At 46.5% G+C, this 18,046-nt stretch overlaps 1 protein-coding gene across 3 annotated transcripts; it reads left to right on the top strand.

Moving 5' to 3' along the window:
- Nucleotides 1–159: 159 nt before the first annotated feature.
- On the top strand, nucleotides 160–18,018 carry KATNB1 (katanin regulatory subunit B1). 3 transcript variants are annotated; one of them, XM_086758371.1, is made up of 20 exons: nucleotides 322–465; nucleotides 580–748; nucleotides 3,412–3,542; nucleotides 5,593–5,710; nucleotides 7,485–7,585; nucleotides 8,124–8,165; nucleotides 8,832–8,915; nucleotides 9,520–9,635; nucleotides 10,162–10,233; nucleotides 10,510–10,660; nucleotides 11,080–11,267; nucleotides 11,389–11,522; nucleotides 12,341–12,391; nucleotides 12,568–12,644; nucleotides 13,296–13,415; nucleotides 14,395–14,544; nucleotides 14,881–14,957; nucleotides 15,344–15,418; nucleotides 16,140–16,256; nucleotides 16,870–18,018. In XM_086758371.1, exons 2-20 carry the CDS (start codon nucleotides 709–711, stop codon nucleotides 17,000–17,002), a joined length of 1,977 nt encoding a protein of 658 aa, XP_086614497.1. In that variant the 5' UTR covers nucleotides 322–465; nucleotides 580–708; the 3' UTR covers nucleotides 17,003–18,018. The 3 variants fall into 3 exon arrangements, with proteins under 3 accessions (XP_086614496.1, XP_086614495.1, XP_086614497.1); XM_086758370.1 differs by lacking the exons at nucleotides 322–465; nucleotides 15,344–15,418; nucleotides 16,140–16,256; nucleotides 16,870–18,018 and adding an exon at nucleotides 160–177 and having other exon boundaries at nucleotides 14,395–14,935; XM_086758369.1 differs by lacking the exons at nucleotides 15,344–15,418; nucleotides 16,140–16,256; nucleotides 16,870–18,018 and having other exon boundaries at nucleotides 299–375; nucleotides 14,395–14,935.
- The last annotated feature ends 28 nt before the right edge of the window (nucleotides 18,019–18,046 follow it).

The raw sequence follows: 18,046 nt of genomic DNA, 5'->3' as shown, positions 1-18,046 counted from the left end.
AGAAGCTGCGTTGCGAGTGGCCAGCCTCTCTGCGGTCGCTAAGGCGACCGCCCCTCCCTCAGCTCCTATTGGTCGAGCGGCGTGAGGAAACGGAGCAACCACCCGTCTCGGCGCGGCGGCGCCGGGGATTGGCCGGGATGTGGCGGCTCTGATTGGCGGAGGCGGGGGGCGGCTGAGGTTTGTTGTGAGGGGCCGGTTGTCAGGCGGCGGCGGCGCCACCGGAGGGGGCGGGAAGGGGGGGGGGGGGGGGGACCGGTACCAGCCGGGAGCCACCGCCGGTAGAGCCGGGGCGGCCGGGCGGGCCCCGTTCACCACCGCCACCTCCGAGCGTTCCCCCGGCAGCTCCGTGCGCCGCCCGCTGCTCCTCATCTCCCGGTGAGGCTGCGGGGGCCCGAGGAGCGCTTCCCGCCCGGCGCCCTCGCGGGGCTCCCCGCTGGCCCGCCGCTACCGTGATGGCCGTCAGCGGTGAGGCCTCGCCCCGCGCTGCTGCCGGGCTGGGCCCCCGCGGCCTTCCTTCTCCTCGGCCCAGCGCGGCGGGGCCGTCTCCGTAACCCCGGGCCGGTGTTTTTGTGCTCGCAGGGCGGCCGGGGAGGCGCGGGCGGATGGCCTGGCGGCGGTAGGACGCGGCGGCGGAGAGGCGGCCGAGGCCGGGCCCGTGAGGAGGAAGGCGGTGCTGCCCTGCCCGTCGGAGAGGCGCCGCGCTCAGCCATGGCCGTGGCCGTCAGCACTAAGACGGCGTGGAAGCTGCGTGAGTGTGGCCGGGCTGCGCTCCCGAGGGAGGGCAGGGGAGTGTCCCCGGCGGGAAGCGGGGTGGAACAGGCGGTTTGTGATGGGAACCAGCTAATCTCTGCCTCGGGTGTGGGTGCCCCGGCCCTCTTTGCAGGTTGCTGACTACAATTTTTAACTCCTAGAAATCTTTTCTGAATGTGTAGCAGCATAGTGGAATAGCGCAAGGCCTTGCCATTGCTATTTTCAAAGGGTCATGGCCTCTATTTTTTTCTGATTAGTTGCTGTAAAGTTATCCTGAGTTTTTAGCTAACCCCATGACTCACGTAGTACAAGAACAACCAAGGGAGTGATGGTTCCCCCCCCTGCCGCCGGAGCCCAGGCTGCAGCGGGGAGTCCCCTTGGTGTCAGGTTTGCAGGTTTGGGGTTGCCCTTCATCACTGCTCATTTGTTACAGAGGTGCACTGAGCTTTTTGTTGCAAGAGGGATGAGGTGATCTTTGCAGGGCCTGTACATTACGTTCTCTTGCGATTGTTTTACAAGAGACAGTAAAAATCTGCTACTTTTATATCCATTTTTCCTTCCTGAGAAGGAGCAGTAAGCAGTTGCAGACTATCCATTTCTAGATTATTTGCTAGAAAGCAAAATGAAATTACTCACTGATGAGTAATTTCATAGGGGCTGTTGAGGAATGCTTAGAAGCAATGGGAAGTGATCGGTTGTTCAGAAGTGTGATCTTTAGACCAGTGACTTGGGGTCTAGAAATTGGCTAGCAGAAATATGCTTTCCTTGTGGTAACACATTAAGGGAGCAGAGATAATTGACCTAGTAGTTTCATATCTTTTTGAGCAGAAAGCCGGTTTGCTATGTTATCTTCCCATCCCTGAAACTCCAGTTATAGGAAAAGCTGGAAGTCGATCAATCTCCGTTCTCTTTAAGTGGGCAGAAATTCTTGAACTGCATTTTTGCCCCATCTTGACATCCTTTTTAGAGCACAAAGCATTCCGAATGTTAGAAATGTTTTGGCGATGCTAACTAGGTGCTTAGTATTAATGAGCTGGTGGGTGATGTCTGGTGATTAATACTTCATTTAAAAAAAAGTTTGTGCTTTTAAGGAAACTGGCACTTCACCGAGGGAGAGGATGATGGTGTCTGGCCCAGGCTGGCATCAGGTTATAACCTGGCTTTTATGAACAGAGTTGACTGCTTCAGTGATGACTTTTAAACTGACGGTATATTATTAAGAACAAAATAAGAGGAACAAAATCAAAAAAGTGGTGCTGCTGATGCACCCATTTCAACAGCAATGCTCAGCATCCATCCTTTCACTTCTAAGTAGTGAGTTGGTCTACTGATACTAACTGTACTGTTTGTTACCTTCAAGTCTGTGTATACCTACGTACTTTACTTTAGCATTTTCATATGGAAACTTGGTCTTTCAACACAATACAACCATATCTTCAGATTTTGCCCTTCTCATGTAATTTACCATGCAGTTACCTTTGTAATTTGAAAGGTGTTTCTCCAGCTAAAGTGAAAGTTGTGCAGTTTTGCTTTCAAAAAAGCACTCTGAGAGCTCGAGATCAAAGTACCTGTAATTATTATTGCAACTGTCTAATATCCTTTTGGATTAGCATTGCGTGTAAAGTGATGAAATTGCTCCTCCCACAAGACAATCCAAAGGAAAGCTGAATTGATTGCTACCTAGCCTTTTTACAAACAGGTTTCATAACTATTAGGCATGCAAATCTCATGAACTTTCAAAGAGGAGAACTGTAAGAAGGAGAAATTGGTAAATATATCTGCCAAAAATTTGAGTGGATTTAAAAATCCACTGTGAAAATTAGGTATCTAAGCAAAGGTGCTCTTTTGGCTTTTCTTTTGCCCCAAACTTTTTTCTTATTGATGAGGCTTCACTGGAGATCTGTCTTTGTGAAGCCCTCTCAGTGTCAGTTTCCCTTTTTTTAACAGTCTTTTAGTGTCAGTTGCAGTTGTTCACCTGTGCCCTTTCAGGTTTCTATTCATCCTTCCTTTGTCGCAGTTTCATGCTGTGCACTGCGAAGTTTCACCTGTGCTACGCAGTGGGAACATAGCAAAGCCTCTGCCAAAGCTCCAAGAAGGGAGCTCCACCTATCCCCACTGCTGAGTCTGGCTTTTTTTCTGTGTAAGGTAACAAACCGTACTGCTGCTTATCTGCCAGTTCCTCTCAGGTTGGAGAGTCTGCTGCTCCTTTCTAAAACGAGATTAGACGGCCTTTCGCTAGATGACTCTGGCTGCTTAGTTATTGCAGCTTCTCAGACAGCTCAGCTTACTGAGACCCACCTGATTACAGAAGGTAAAGCAGTTTTTGTGAGCAGGTTGCCACAGCTGAGCGAATCTTTTAAAAGCTACCGAGCTGCTGCTAGCGAGAGAAGATGCTTTTTGTAAGCCATGTGAGCACTGGAGTTGTGAAGCTTGGTCAGCAAATTTCTGAAGTACAGCAGGCAGAGCCAAGGACTGTTTCAAGCAAGATAATTGTGTGACTTCTTAACTTCTTATCTGAACAGAGGGCTGCTGCAGCTTGTCCAGTGGAAACTGAAAAGTTTTTCTGGAGGAAGATGATATTTTTAGTCCTTTGGAATGGATGGGGTGAAAATTGTTATTGTTATATTACTCTGTAATAACTCTTCACTTTATTTTATGCAGAAGAGATCACAGCTCACAGCAGCAATGTATCCTCACTAGTCCTGGGGAAAAGTTCAGGCCGGCTGCTGGCAACTGGAGGACATGACTGTCGGGTCAACATATGGTCAGTTAACAAGCCCAACTGCATCATGGTAAGAACAGGCCTCTTTTCAACTTCTGGTGGATGAGAATATTAATTCTGAGGTATGGAAGGTGGAGAATGAGAAGGAAGATTGTTGGGTTGTAGCTTGTGGGACTTGTGAATAAATTTTTCCAGCACAAAGCTGAGTGACTGGGTTATAGCTAAAGATAGGGACGGAATTCAGTACCTGCTGAGACCACTGCTCCAAAGAGAATCTGGGATGGCTGGCTGCTTCTGCTGGGCCAGTGCTTGCTCACTTAATGAATATTGTGCCTTCCGTTACCAGGCTACAGATAATTAAATGCAGAGTTTTGTATGAGATCAGCTAGTTTTACAGTGCAAGCTACAGGGGCCAGTTTCATACCATGTAGTTTGCCCTCATAGCAGGAAACATCCCCAGCAGGATGCGTTCCTGCCTGTCCTACAGTCACTAGCTATCAGCACAAAGTTTGTCAGAATAGTTTGCTAACTTGCTTATAGGCTGGGGAAGAGTAATGCTGGGCACAGCGTCTGAGAAAGAGTAGGGTTCCCCCAGCAGTGATCACTAAAATGCACCATAAATACGCTTAATAGATGTCTGTCCTGCTTCGCTTTTGCTCTGAGTGGGTGTTGTGGAAAACCACCTTTAGCAAGTGTCCCTTGTCACTTGTTTGATTAACAACACAATAATGTTGTGTTATGAAAGGTGTTTCTCTAGCCAATGTGAACCTTGTGAGGAAGAAATTGTGAAAGTAGGATCAAAAAGGCTAAAAGGAGAATGTGTCTACTTTTTTTTTTTTTTGTTCATCTACTATATAAAGTGGTTGAGACGGGTACAAAAGGAGTTGCTCACCTTTAGCAGTGCTGTGCTTCTTGCACGGTGTAGTTAAGCTGTGTCTTTCCAGGCTCTTGGTGGTGGCATGATAATAGTTTGAAACCAATGTTTTCCTTGAGAAGAAGGTTGAGGGACTAAATATCTCAGTACCCTTTCTGTGGGAGCAGAGAGCTGTACCTCTCCTGTGCTTCCTGGGAACCACAGACCTTAGAAGGTGGTGTTTCTGAGAGTCAGGGACTGACTGCAGCTGCTGTGGACTAGTGCCATTCTTGTATATCAAAAGAACCTTGATTTTGGGGGTTGTGCTGTGTATTTTTGCCCGCCGGAATTAATCTTTAATGTTTATAGTTAGGATTCCAGATGTCTAAGTGTTAGGGAAGAGGGAGAAGAGGAAGTTTTTGGACATGAAATCCTAAGAAAGCCCTGTCAGAACAGGCAGCTCGCAGCTGGCGTCCCCAGCCTCTGTGCGTGTGTGGGAGGCACAGAGCTAGGTTAGCTTTTTAAAAAGACCTGTTTGAGGATGGAGTAAAGCACAGAATATTGCTTAATTGACAAGAAAAAATTCTACAGTAGCGGTGTATATGTTGATTGGTTTTCTAGAACTATCTTTAAATATTCTTGTGTTTTAATTAAATACCAAGCTTTTCAAAACACTTATGTAATTTGTAAGCTTTTAGAAGCTGAAGGATGAAAGGAGCTGCGTACATCTGAATGACTACCTTATGTCTTAAGTTAATACTTCAGTAATAGCACCGCGTTATCACAGTGACAGCCGTTGCTGGCAGCAACATACGGCTCCTTGCTTGTGCGAAGGTTTCGAAGTAGCCCTGCTTTTGCTCTCGCTTTGATTTTGTAACCAGTTCATGACACTTACGTGACCCATTTAGAGCAAACAGGGTGCCGTTGCGCTTGCACAGCGTAATTTTTATAATGTAAGCGTGTGTCAACCTTGTCTGGGCACCCGCACCTAATGTTTAACTGCCTGTGTCTCTGTTGATGCATACTTCAAAAGTTAGTCAGTGTGCCCCAGAAAGTGGGATAACGTGGAAGATACGTGCACGGTGCTATGTGCAGTGATCGTCTTTAGGGAGCTCTGCCGTATTGGTAGCTGATGAGGAAAAAGGACCAGTGGCACAATGTGGTCCCGACTCATGGCTAAATTAGTTACCAGTCGAGTATGAGCAGCGCCACTGTGGATGGGGCTGTGTCAGTAGCTGTGAATTGTGACTCGTGGTTTTCTTTGCAGAGCTTGACAGGCCATACAACGCCCATTGAGAGCCTACAGATCAATATGAATGAGGAGCTCATTGTTGCAGGGTCCCAGTCGGGGTCCATTCGAGTTTGGGACCTGGAAGCTGCCAAAAGTACGTTTCCATGAGTTTTCACTTCTGTTAATGCATGCTTTTTGGAATATCTTTATGCTTAATATCTGTGCTGACCCAGAGGGTTCCCAGCTTAAGAAGGAACAGGAGGCTAGCATTGCTTTAATCTTAATTTCCAGCCCTCTTAGAGGGCTTTTATGCACTTCATACTGAGACTGTAGAGCTGTGTATGCACACTCGAGCAGAAATTTGTACATGTTGTATGGAGACTGATTTGAGGAACTAGTTTCTAAGTTCTGACCTGAGTGTTCTGGAATTTATATTCCAGATCGGTTTCCATGCATGTACAGGGTAACTAGGCATACAGAATTTGTATTCAGTGTCTCAGCTTAAAATTGTCGACCTTAATAAAAGGATCTAAAATCTGATTAAAAGTTTTAAGTGTGTTAGGTTCTGCACAAGTGTAGGAATCTCCTGCTCGCTGACCTCTTCTTCTCATTCTTAGGTTCTAACTTCTCTTTTTTTCTTCTTCTGCCTCAAGTGATTTTTCTCCTCTTCTCCTCTTGCATGACCATATAAATAGACAAAGGCCTAGTTTTTAATAAATTGTAAAAGCTATGAACTCATCGAGCTCTGATCCTTTAAAGGCCAACTGTTGAGTCATGTTTTATTTATTGCATTTTTCTCAAATCCTAGACCAAGTTTACAAAGCTATCATGAATCACTTGATTGTGTTCCAGCAGGAATACCTTAAAATGATTGAATATTTCTTATAGGTTACTACTTGTTCATAGAAAGAATGTGTAGTGAAAATAGACTTACACTAGCTGAGCTAAGAAGGCAAACAGCAGGTGACATAAGTAATAAAAAGCACTTTTGTCATTCAGACAGTTAGAATATTTTCAGTTATGAAATAGTTTGACTCTACCAGTGGAGAGTAGCTGATCTGGCTGAGTTTATTAGGAGACATGTGAGCCTGTGTCTGTGCAGATGACCACTCCAGCTGGCTCAAGAGCTAATTTCTGCCAGGGGAATCATCAGACTGCTCCAGATGACGAATGATGAAGACAGATTGCCCTTGTTATTATCTGAGCAATTTTTCTTCTTCAAAGTAGAATTCTGCATTCGTCTCTGCTTTCAGAGATATGGTGTACCAGTTCTACTGGTCCTTTCTGGTTTCCAGAGTTACAAGAGGTTGCTTACTTGGTTGATGATTTGCAGAAACATTGCGATAATTTTTTTATCTCATGCTTTTTAAGTATCCTTTCCCAGTCTTTGGGATGCTTCTAGCAAGGGGCAGTTGAAGGAGTCCAGGGTGAATGTTGGAATCTAAGAGGTAGAAGTCAGGCTTGTGCCCTGCCTGGGTTTGTCTAATAGGTGCGAGGTGACTGATGCAGGCAATCCAATGTCTCTTTTGTTTCCTGGCTAAACTGTCCCACCACCCCATGTTGCTCACTTTGTAACAACTGGAAAGATACAATGCCTGTCAGCTGCCTCAAAGTGTGGCTTTTTAGTTTTATTTTCAGAATGGAGACTTTTGGAGTTTTATTCATAGATTCCACACCTAAGGACAGGAATTTAATTAAGATAATTGAATATGGGCTCTCAATTGCTGTTCTGTTGCATTGCAAGGGTAAAGTCAGAAACATTTCCATAAAGTCATGTGTACAGATGAATAAACGATATGTAGCATGTCTAATGTATGTTGTGTTACCGTGTGCTTAATGATGGGGGTAGTATGACTAAACTTCTGTGTGCTGTTTGGGTGAAATGAACTCCTAAATATTTGCTCCCTATTCCTTCTCACTGCTTCTAGTTCTTCGTACCTTACTCGGTCACAAAGCGAATATCTGCAGCCTTGATTTCCATCCTTTCGGAAGCTTTGTGGCGTCTGGCTCTTTGGACACAAACATTAAGGTAAAACCCAGCTTCCCCTAGAGATTGCCCTCTTTACTTGTAGTCTCTTTGTTTCGAAGAGTGCCAGAATGTGTTTTGTGCCAAGCTGTTGGTGGATGCTCTATGTGTTCATTTCAGTGTGTGTGGGCAGGTGTATTTGCAAGTGCTTGTGAAATTCATCTATGTATTTCCAGTGGCAGCTCATGAGTGTGACTCCTCCGTTGTGGAATGTGGCTCCAAGTTAGGTGCCAGCCAAGACCTGGTGTCAGCAAGCGCAGATGTCCTGGTTGTTGTGGATTGCATCTGCTTCATCAGGCTGGTATTTGACTGTAGGAACTGAGCTTCTGTAGTAAGAAATACCTGACAGAAGTGGTTCTCACTTGGGAAATTAGGTTAGGAAATACCCCTGAAGCAAACAGGGCTTCAACAGCCCCTTCAGTGTTTTCATTCTGCAGTGTTTATCAGCTTAGTGACAGGGAGAGCTCTTGTTCTAATGGGACTCTTGGGCTCCCCGCGTACTGCCCTAAGCATATCTTGTGTTTGCTTTTCTTCCCTGTAGCTCTGGGATGTAAGAAGAAAAGGCTGTGTCTTCAGGTTCAAGGTAAAATGCTTCATTAGTTTTCTGAAGAAGAGAGGAGAAAAGTTTTTGTCGAGGACTTGTGAGCAAACCTTAAAGTGATTATGTACCATTAACCTCCTAGTTTTCCAGTATAGAAGTAAAATCTGTGCAATCTTTGAAGTGACCTGGCAAGCCCTTGCAGGCCTCTGAACTGTATGGAGTATGAGGCTGATATCACAGCAGTTAATGTACTGTGGTCAGCATGCCTGAGTGTTTCTTTATACTGTGACTGATATTACCGTGCAAGGCCCCACTGCACCGAGATAGTTCTATTCTCAGGACCTTTTTCTACCCAAAGAACTTGCTGTATATTAACTTCATTCAGAAACCAACTTAATGGCACAGCGTTTCTATCTGACCACCCAGAAAGCTGTGTAATTTAAAATAGAATCTTCTTAATTAAGCCAGATCTGTATTTACCATAGCTGGTGGCAGAAATGCCTACATGAGAGAGATTGCACACATTTAGTGTGGATGTCTGTAGCTCTTTATTGTAGTGTTTAGTGTCTGCCAGCTGTGGACTCTGTGAAGCAGTTACTTGATTTTATTTCATTATATTGTATAGGATTGAAAGACAAAAGCCAGAATTGCTTCTAAAGCAAGGAAAAAAAAAAGAAAAGAAAATGCAATCTGTTTTTCTCATTTCAGGGTCACACAGAAGCAGTTCGATGTCTCCGCTTCAGTCCTGATGGGAAATGGTTAGCCTCTGCTGCTGATGATCACACTGTAAAGGTAATTTATTGTGACACTCTCCTTATGTGCTTGTGGCACACGAGAATGCTGGGATCATCTCTTTACCAGGCATTACCAGCACTCACTCATAAATACCTTTAGTTCGTTAGGCAGCTGGCTGAGCCCTGTGGCTTTGCAGGGGCCAATCTGTTTGAGGGTCATGTCCAGTGGCCCGCAATATCCAGAAAAGAGCTGCATGTGTTGAAATGCACTTGTCCAACAGACACGTTGGCATGGTGAGCATGAAAGTTCAAGTTTTGATGGCAGTAGAGTTGTGATGCCTGACCGTTGGCCTCGGTCATCTAAGTAGGTGTTACAGAATGAGCTGTCCACAGCATGTTGCTTCTCCATACCAATTTCTGGCTCTACTCAGTTAATTCAGTAGGAGTGTGTTATCATACACATTGCACGTGATGATCAGTCTGAAAATCGCTGTTGGGACTGCGATGATACTCCTTCCCTGATCATTGCTTTCTTTGACAAACTTGAATCTGTTTTTGGAGGGGGAGAAGCGCTAGAAGGTTGCCAGTATGGGGAAATTCAAAGTGTGTTGGAATTGTCTAACATTAAATCTTTTCAGTAATGTCTTTGTTCTTTCTTCCAGCTATGGGACCTGGCTGCTGGAAAGATAATGTTTGAGTTTACAGGACATACTGGCCCAGTAAACATTGTTGAATTCCATCCCAATGAATACCTTTTGGCTTCTGGCAGCAATGACAGGTATATAAGGGGAGAGAGAAAGAAGAGAATTGTATATCTCGGTTCCCTTTTTCAATACCCTTCCTTTTAGGAATGTGGGAAATAGGGATGTCGCACAACTCAAACCTACCGTTGCAAGAGCCTGGCATCTAGCCAGCAGCACGTCACATCTGTGATGCTCAGAACATGGAGATCTTACCTTCTCATCCAAAATTGATGGCACCTTCTGCCACACTAGAAAACAACGTGATAGCTTCGAGCATCTCACTAGTCCAGCTGACGTCCTATCTGAGCACCAAGCAGTCCTGCTCAGCTAGCAGGTGTCCTCTTAGTTCTGGGACAGCTCTAAATACCTGTCCATATCTGGAACCTCTAAGAATCTGTAGTTGGATTCACAGATTTTAGGTAGACTAGCTTTCTGAGTAGGTTCATCATATGTGCACAACAGCAAAAGTCATTCTAGCTATTAGCATATTATTTCAATACTGGATCCTACAGCAGATTTCTGGAGGGATGAGTGATGATTCTTGTTTTGCTGTGTGTACAGGACTGTTCGGTTCTGGGACTTGGAGAAGTTTCAAGTTGTGAGCTGTATTGAAGAAGAGGCCACTCCTGTCAGGTATATTAAATTCCAGCTGCCGTGTGCTAGGCAGAGACTAAACTGGGGGTGAAGGGAGGTGTTCCTGAAAGACAGACTTTATCGGGGAGAAGTTTGGGCTGCTGGAGATGTTGCACAGGCCCACTAGGTTGCATGAGTAAACACCAGATCGGTAGGTTCATTGTTAGACACAGGGCTGGAGGTGTTCAGTGAAGTCAGGGATACAGCCCTAGGGTCCATGTGGGACTGAGCAATGTTGGAAAGCTGTGTCCAACTCTCCACCTACCTTCCTCCCAGGTGTGTGCTCTTCAACCCAGATGGCTGCTGCTTGTATAGTGGCTTTCAGGATTCGCTGCGTGTGTACGGCTGGGAGCCAGAGCGCTGTTTTGATGTGGTCTTGGTGAACTGGGGAAAAGTAGCTGACTTATCTATCTGCAACAACCAGCTGGTAAGCCACTGCTCCTGAGAATTGGGGGAGGCAGCTGTTGAACACTAGATAAAATCCTCCTGCCTCCTTGCAGGCCTTCTGTCTGACTGTAAGTGGCCAAGGCTTGCAGTGTGCCCAGCGCTTAGACAGAGCTTGTGTGCTTTTGCTTTCAGCAGCTTCGTGCTCCGCTTCGTCTCTCTTTGGCTTCTGGAGGAAAGAACTGGGGCTTGGTTTGACCAAGTATTTAGAAACTATGCTTGGCAAAAGTTTTATTGTAGCCTTTCATAAAACATTGGCAGCTTCAAATTGAAAAAACCAAAGCACTGAACTGAGAAATTCTCAAGCATGGCTGCTCAGGGTCACTCTGTCATGCCTGTTCTCAAAAAGGCTGGCATGCATCCCGCTCTCTGTTAAATGACTTTGATCTTTTGCCTCTGCAGATAGGAGTTTCCTTTGCGCAAAGCACAGTCTCTTCCTTCGTTGTGGATCTCAGCAGAGTCACTAAGTCAGGTTCCATTCCTCATGGGTTGATCAAGGATGACGAGCCTCTTGTGCCACCTACCCCCACAGGGTCCTCCCTTCGCCGCATCTATGACAGGCCATCAGCTAGCTGCAACAAGCCACAAAGGTAAGGGAATCTGCTGGCTTGTTGAATTTCAAGATTTTAAGGAAATGTACAAGTAGCTTAGTCCTCCCAGTCTCTCTGAAAAAGACCATATGGCTTGCCCTGACAGCATCTCTTTCTACAGCAGAGTGAAACACAACTCAGAGAGCGAGAGACGCAGTCCCAGCAGTGAAGATGACAGGGATGAGAAGGAATCAAAGGCTGAGATCCAGAACCAAGAGGATTACAAAGAGATCTTCCAGCCCAAGAATGCTATCTGTCAGTACCAGTTTATTGTGCTTTTGAGTGTTGTTTGGATTAGAGCTGCAGACACTAAACTGGTTCAGTAGAAGTGAGCTTTGGCTTACTGTAATAGAGGCTTCACCTCTGACTGGGAGAGTATAGAAAACTTTTATTTAATATTCTGTACTTGGACTCCGAACCACAGATCATGTTGGTGAACTGCTGGAAGGTGGTGCCTTTACTAGGGTGCAGTGATGTCTGGTTGAAGCCTGTCTCAGAATCCAGAGCTCCATTGTGAGCGTGCTGCTTTCCTGTCCTGATTAGGAAGGGCTACTGTGTTATAGGATCTTTATTAATTTAGAATTTTTAATATATAAAAATATATCAGCAGTATAAAATCAGCAGCCTCCATTAAAGGAGGAAAGGCAAAATGTTGTTTCTTTTTTAAATCAGAGATTGTTGTTTAGGAGGCATAGTGCAATTCTTGTATCTCATTTTTATGTAAATGAGAAAAAGGAGATACTCTAAGGAATTAATAGTCATGATTTTGATTTACTTATGTAAATTAATTTAGCAGGAGGTAAATTTTTTCCAATATAATTTATGCTTCCTACCTCTACAGCAGCAATGAACTACATGGGGCAGTTTTGTCCCATCCATGAAGGCTGAAAGCCTTTTACAAAACTCAACAATAGCGTCAAGGTCTGAAGGGGATAGCCGCTTGCTCTATCACTGATTGCCCTAATCTGTGGAGCTGTTGGAGATCTCCCAGCTCCAAGGTTGACCTATTGCTAATCTGTAGCCTTGGATGCTCCTTCGTTTGTTTATTTTTTTTTTTTTCTTTCTTTCTGTAGGTCGAACTCCTCCTCGAAACAGTGAACCCTTTCCAGCCCCTCCTGAGGATGGTGAGTATGCAAATGACCCCTTTGGGGGAAGGAGGTTAATGGCCCTCAAAAAAGGAAGAGCTGCCATGTCTGCAGAAACAACTACTTATAGTCTAGCTATGCAGAACCTTTGGTCACAGCTTCTCTTGAAAGGAATTAATCGGTTTGTGCTTTCCCACTTTTTTCCATCTTGGTAGAGCCCGTAGCTGCAAAGGAAGCAGTGAAGCCCAGCCAAGCTGCGGATGTCCAGACCCCGTTGCCAAAGCAAGAACTTGTACGTACTGTAAGATCCATGAATAGCTGTTCATACTCTCACTCTGAAAGATCTGTGAGTACTGGAGACTTCGTGATTTCTAATCAAGCTGCTTCCTTTACTGAAGAGCAGTAGAAGTGCAGCTCCAGTCTTTGTCTTGCCACGTGTCTTGCCTGAGCAGTAGAATTGAAGGCCAAGCCTCCAACAGGCTTGTGTTTGCTTCTTGCACTCGCAGTGGTGTTTCTCCTTGCGTCTCAAAATTGTGGCACTCTGAAGAGAACAGAGTGCCACATTTCTGCAAATGCTTGAACTGAGGCTATTTTGTTGCCAAAATCACAAGCAGCCGATGGGCCAGGATGCATTTTACTGACTTCTTTAGGATTCTCTCTTTGCCTTCAGGCTGGCCGCGGCCCATTGCCCTAATTTTAGATACTGATAACAATGACAGCACTTGGCGCGTCTGCTGAGGCATCTGCATGTTTTTTGCAAACCTTAATTATGTCTTCGCTTGTACCTGAGAGAGACTTTATTGCCTCTTAAATTACACGAGCAAATCGGAGACTACTTCTGCATTAGGACTCTGCTGTGAGAGGAAAGCAGGTCAGGAAAAAAGGACATTAGGCTAGGGCCAGATTGTTGCTGCTAGAGCTTTTATCCCAATCTCTCCTGCAGCCTGATCCGCTTCAGAGGCCGCCGATTGCCTCCTCGACTCCTTTGACCAGAACAGAGCCATCAGTGATTCCTGCAGCCAGAAACGAGCCCATTGGCCTGAAGGCCTCTGACTTTCTACCAGTAAGTGTCTCTGGACAAAAGTTGCCAGACAGTGTCTGTGTTGGGTGGCATCAGGAAGAGCATTCTCTGAGGTGCAGAAGCGTCTTGGGTGCTGCCTGTGGCCCTCAGTAGTGAATGAGAATGTGTTACCTCCTGCTCTCCCTCTGCTCATTTGGTGCTTTTCCTGCCTCCCAACTGCTTTGTCTTGCAGTTCCTGTGGAATTAGCACCTCGGGGTTGCTGGACCCAGCCCCCGTTGCGATTGACAGCAGGCTGATGCAAGCACAGCAGTGTTGATCCATGCTCAGGAAGAATGTGTTATCAAAGCAGAGAGTGAGGGATGAGAGAGAGACACTGAATGGTTCCATGTGCTAGACAGTGATTCATTTAGCAAATTGCTGTCTACCATTACACATACGTAATCATTTCAAGAATCTTCCCCTCTTGCATCTCAGAGGTCTTTTGGTCTTGCTCAGGAGGATATTTCCTGTCCCAGAAAGGGAGAAGGGACCAGAGCATCCTCATGATCCCAAACTCTAAATGTGAGCAGAGGAGCAGAGATTCTAGCATGGTGTGAGCAGGAATCAAATTGAGAGTCTAATAAGCTGTGCAAGATTTATGCTTTGTAAAAAAAAATTTGTTGATTTCAGATGAACATTTCACATAAAAAACAGGGTTTGCATGGAAACATTTCTTTGTCAAAATGTACTGATTTTGAAAGCTTACTTTTAATTCACTTTTTTCAATTTTGAGAGCTTTTTTTCCAAAGCTTCAAATGTGTTTGTGACTGATGCAGTAGGAGAGGAAAAAGAGAAGCAGCTGAAATTGGAACAAATTGAGCATTTCCGTTTCAAAAAGTTTATAAAACAATCTGCAAGGAAGTCAGTAGTTACTGGCACTCTGTACACCAAGATCAGCTCTCACCTAGGCCAGAGAAAGCTCCTACCCTTCTGTGCCATCCTGCTCTGTTACTGCTGCTCCATTGGTGTCTGTACTTTCAGGCTGTGAAAAACCAAAGCCAGACTGAGCTCGTGGACGAGGAAGCCATGTCCCAGATCAGGAAAGGCCATGAGACCATGTGTGTCGTACTCACCAGCCGCCACAAGAATCTGGACACCGTGCGATCTGTATGGAACACCAGTGACATCAAGGCAAGGATGTGGAGAAACCTGAGGCTCGTGAGGGGAACAGCTGAGCAGCTCTTCTGGCTTGTCTGGGGCCGATTTTTGCCTCTAACACAAAATGCAGGGTCTCACAGCTTTTGTCCCCAAGGGTGCACCACTGAGTGATGCTGTGTCCCAATTGCATTTGAATGGTCACAGAGAAATGTGGGGAAAACTTCCTTATGTGAGAGTTATCTTTTCTTCCCTAGCCACCTCCACATTTCCTCTGCCCTGTTTTTGAAAAGCAGCACTTGATATTAATTGCATTAATCTAGCCAGTTTGAGCTTTGCAATTGATGACAACTTCTTCCCCTTCTCTCTCAGAACTCTGTGGACTCTGCAGTGGCGATCAACGACCTGTCTGTTGTTGTGGACCTCTTGAATATTGTCAACCAGAAAGCGTGAGTCCTGGGTGGGGGCAGCCCCTGGGATACCCAGGAGCCATCTGGCTGGGTGTCAGGAGTGCTGCGTTACACCTGCCTCGTGTCCAGTGGGCCACGGCAGCCTCAAATGCATGTGCTTGTAGGCAGATCTTCAGGTCTGCAGTACCAGTAACTGCTGGAGTTGTATGGGGCCTTTTCTGAAGTCTTAGGACTTCATAGAGTGATTCTGCTGAGTCAAAATACGTCAGAACCTGCCACTTTCTGTCACAAGAGGGAGTCGGTGAACTTGCTCAGTAAACTTGAATGCTGCTGACTGGACGTTTTTACCAGAAAACATTGTTCCTGTCGACTCAGCCTTGTAAAGCCTCAGCCTCTGGTCTCAGGATGTGTCCTTTTCTTTGCAGGTCTCTCTGGAAGCTGGACTTGTGTACTATAGTCTTACCACAGATAGAAAAGCTACTCCAAAGTAAATATGAAAGGTGAGGCCCTGAGAACATGGTATGCTTGGGGGATGTGGCGTGGGTATTCACAGGAGAGCTCCACTGAAGCTGAAAGAAAATCCTGAAAAATCACAGCAGATACAGTATAACATCGATACGATGCCTGGAAAAGAGCAGCGGAGTTGCCAAGTGTGTGGGAGAAAAGATATGGAAAATATGCATACGCAAGAAGATTTTGGCGTAGGTGTGTTGGATTGAAGGCAGCTCTGGCAGCCAGGAGGGGTCAAGTTGATGTAGAACAAGTGGGCTCTGTGCACTGATGGGAATGAAACTGTTGATGTTGGACAAGGGGAATGAAGTTCCACAAAGGCCTTGTGGTCACTTGAAAGATTGTTTTGAACCTCATCATTAGGTGGCAAAAAAATGCAGCCTCTCTCTTAAGATGGAGTTCCTGCCTGCCCTTCCTACTGGAAGAGAGGCTCCTGCCAACTCCCCTTGGCAGGACATCTCTGCTCTTCAGCAGAAAGGTCCCCCTTAGCAGAGCGTACGCCAGGACCTTTCAAAAGGGCTCACTTTATCGGTCTCGACCCAAACCAAGACGTGTTGGTACTTGGCGGTTGCTCTCCTTACCAGGTTACAGGGGGTGGAGGAAGGGCTGTTTGAGGACATTGTCTCCAATGACTGGATGTGAGCGAGAGCTGAGTGCTGGGAGGACAGGAATGAAATTCAAGTGGGACCCAATTCTCTGTTTGTTTTTCAGTTATGTGCAGACGGGCTGCACCTCCCTGAAACTCATTCTGCAGCGATTCCTGCCACTGATCACAGACATCCTTGCTGCACCACCTTCTGTCGGAGTGGACATCAGCAGAGAGGAAAGGTGAGGCACTTACTCACCCCCGCATGCTCCCTTTTTGAACCAGCCTTTCTCCTGGGTGAGCTTTGCTCCTCGTCATTGAGGGCTGGATACGAGACTGGGCTTGCCTTCCCTTGTGTCTGCAAACACCAAACCCTCCTGCTCTGAGAAAAGGACGAAGGACTGCTTTTCCCTCTGTCACTCTGTATTGAGTCATACCTAAACAAAGTACGAGTCTGTCAGGAGTAAAACCACCCTGTGGCTTCACCCTCTACCTCACAAGACACATGAGTTGTCAGCCAGGCCCTGGATTTCCAGTTCATTCACAGGATAGCTCTGCTCTGGGAACTGGCCCTCCAAAACCAGCACCTCCTTCCTCCTGAGCTTTGTTGCCAAAGGGGAAAAGAGGAGTCAGAGAGCCCTTATGTGGATGTCATTCTCCTGTGTCATCAGGACGTGGGCTGAATACGTGGTGTTTCTGCAGAGCCACACTCACATTTCAGCCTCTTCCAGACCTTTTGCAGGGCTTGGGCTTTCTCTCCTGCTTGAGTTGCATCTTTTGCACTACAGGAAGAAGCATGTCTAAGCAGCTGAGGATTCACGCTGTGTCTGCTGTCTCGTGTTTTTTTTTTTTCAGGCTCCAGAAATGCAAGCTGTGCTACAAGCAGCTGAAAAACATCAGCAACATTGTCAAGAACAAGTCCGGGCTCAGCGGCCGCCATGGAAGTGCCTTTCGGGAACTGCATCTCCTCATGGCTGTCCTGGAGTGACAGCCGCCACCTCCTCGTGTGAAAACACAGGTGGCCAAGCTCCCCTCTGCTCTTGGTCCGGCTGGATTTCACCTCTCTCCCTGTATCCATCTTCCCCGCACAGCATGATAGGGAAGTGAAGTCTCGCTGGCCGGTCACCTGCGCAGCCCCGGTGCCTTACGGGCTGGATGGAGGACATGAGTGGAGAGGTGCCTGTGCGGTGTGAGGGGACCTGGCTGGCCGAGGGCCACGCAGGGAAGCAGCTTCATTTCGCAGTTCATCTCGTCATCAGGCTGTCAGCTGCTCTGTCTGTGTGCTGGCCTTTCCCTGAGGGAGGGCTCGGAACCCGCTCTCGCCCCTCCTTCGCCTGTTTGTGCTGTCGGTGGGTGTTGCTTGGCTCTGTGGGCTGGGGCTGGCTGGCCCTGCTCTCTCTGTGCAGTGCGCTGGGGGCTGCAGCGCCTGCCCCGCAAAGGCCTGCTGTGGGGTGGAGTGCCCTTTCCCTGGGAAAGGGACTCATGGGGGACTGACCCCATTGGCTTGCTTCATCGGACCTGAGCCAGGGTGCTGTGCCACGGTGCCTGGTGTAGCCTCAAGGACCTGTATCGAGGGGAGGCTGTCCCTTGGCTTCTCAAAAATCCCTGCTGGCGCCCTGGGCCACAGAAGATTAATCTCTTCAGACTGCTGGGAACTGAGACCTACCTGGATCTGTTAAAATACATGACTTAAACAGGACTTGGCATATGTGTTTGCCTTTGGAGGGAGTGATTTGGGAGGGAGGAGGAGGAGAGGGACATGTCTTTCTACATCCACTGGACCACTCTTAGAGGGTTGTTTTTTTTTTTTTTTTTTTTATTTCCCCAATAAATGTCTGTCAGAACCTTTCTGTCCCTCTTTCTTCTTTCCTGTGGGGAAAGACGTTACTGTTGGTGCTTCCTCTGCTCCTCCCAGCCTGTCTCCCATTTATACACTGGAGCCTGTTCTCCGGGAAACTGTAACTTATGAATTTTATTAAAAGATTTGTAACTTTTTTTTTTAAAGTTGTGTTAAATGCCTGAATCTCTTGAA

This window comes from Chlamydotis macqueenii, chromosome 13 (assembly GCF_036417535.1).
Source record: "Chlamydotis macqueenii isolate bChlMac1 chromosome 13, bChlMac1.mat, whole genome shotgun sequence".
NCBI lineage: Eukaryota > Metazoa > Chordata > Aves > Otidiformes > Otididae > Chlamydotis > Chlamydotis macqueenii.
This window is presented reverse-complemented; position numbering and strand designations above follow the sequence as displayed.

Bases quoted from the DNA above. Each gene is read 5' to 3' on its own strand.
- KATNB1 (XM_086758371.1), top strand. From the start codon at position 709: ATGGCCGTGGCCGTCAGCACTAAGACGGCGTGGAAGCTGC. The intron at 12,392-12,567 runs GTGAGTATGCAA...CCATCTTGGTAG, and splicing joins TCCAGCCCCTCCTGAGGATG to AGCCCGTAGCTGCAAAGGAA. The intron at 15,419-16,139 runs GTGAGGCCCTGA...TTTGTTTTTCAG, and splicing joins CTCCAAAGTAAATATGAAAG to TTATGTGCAGACGGGCTGCA.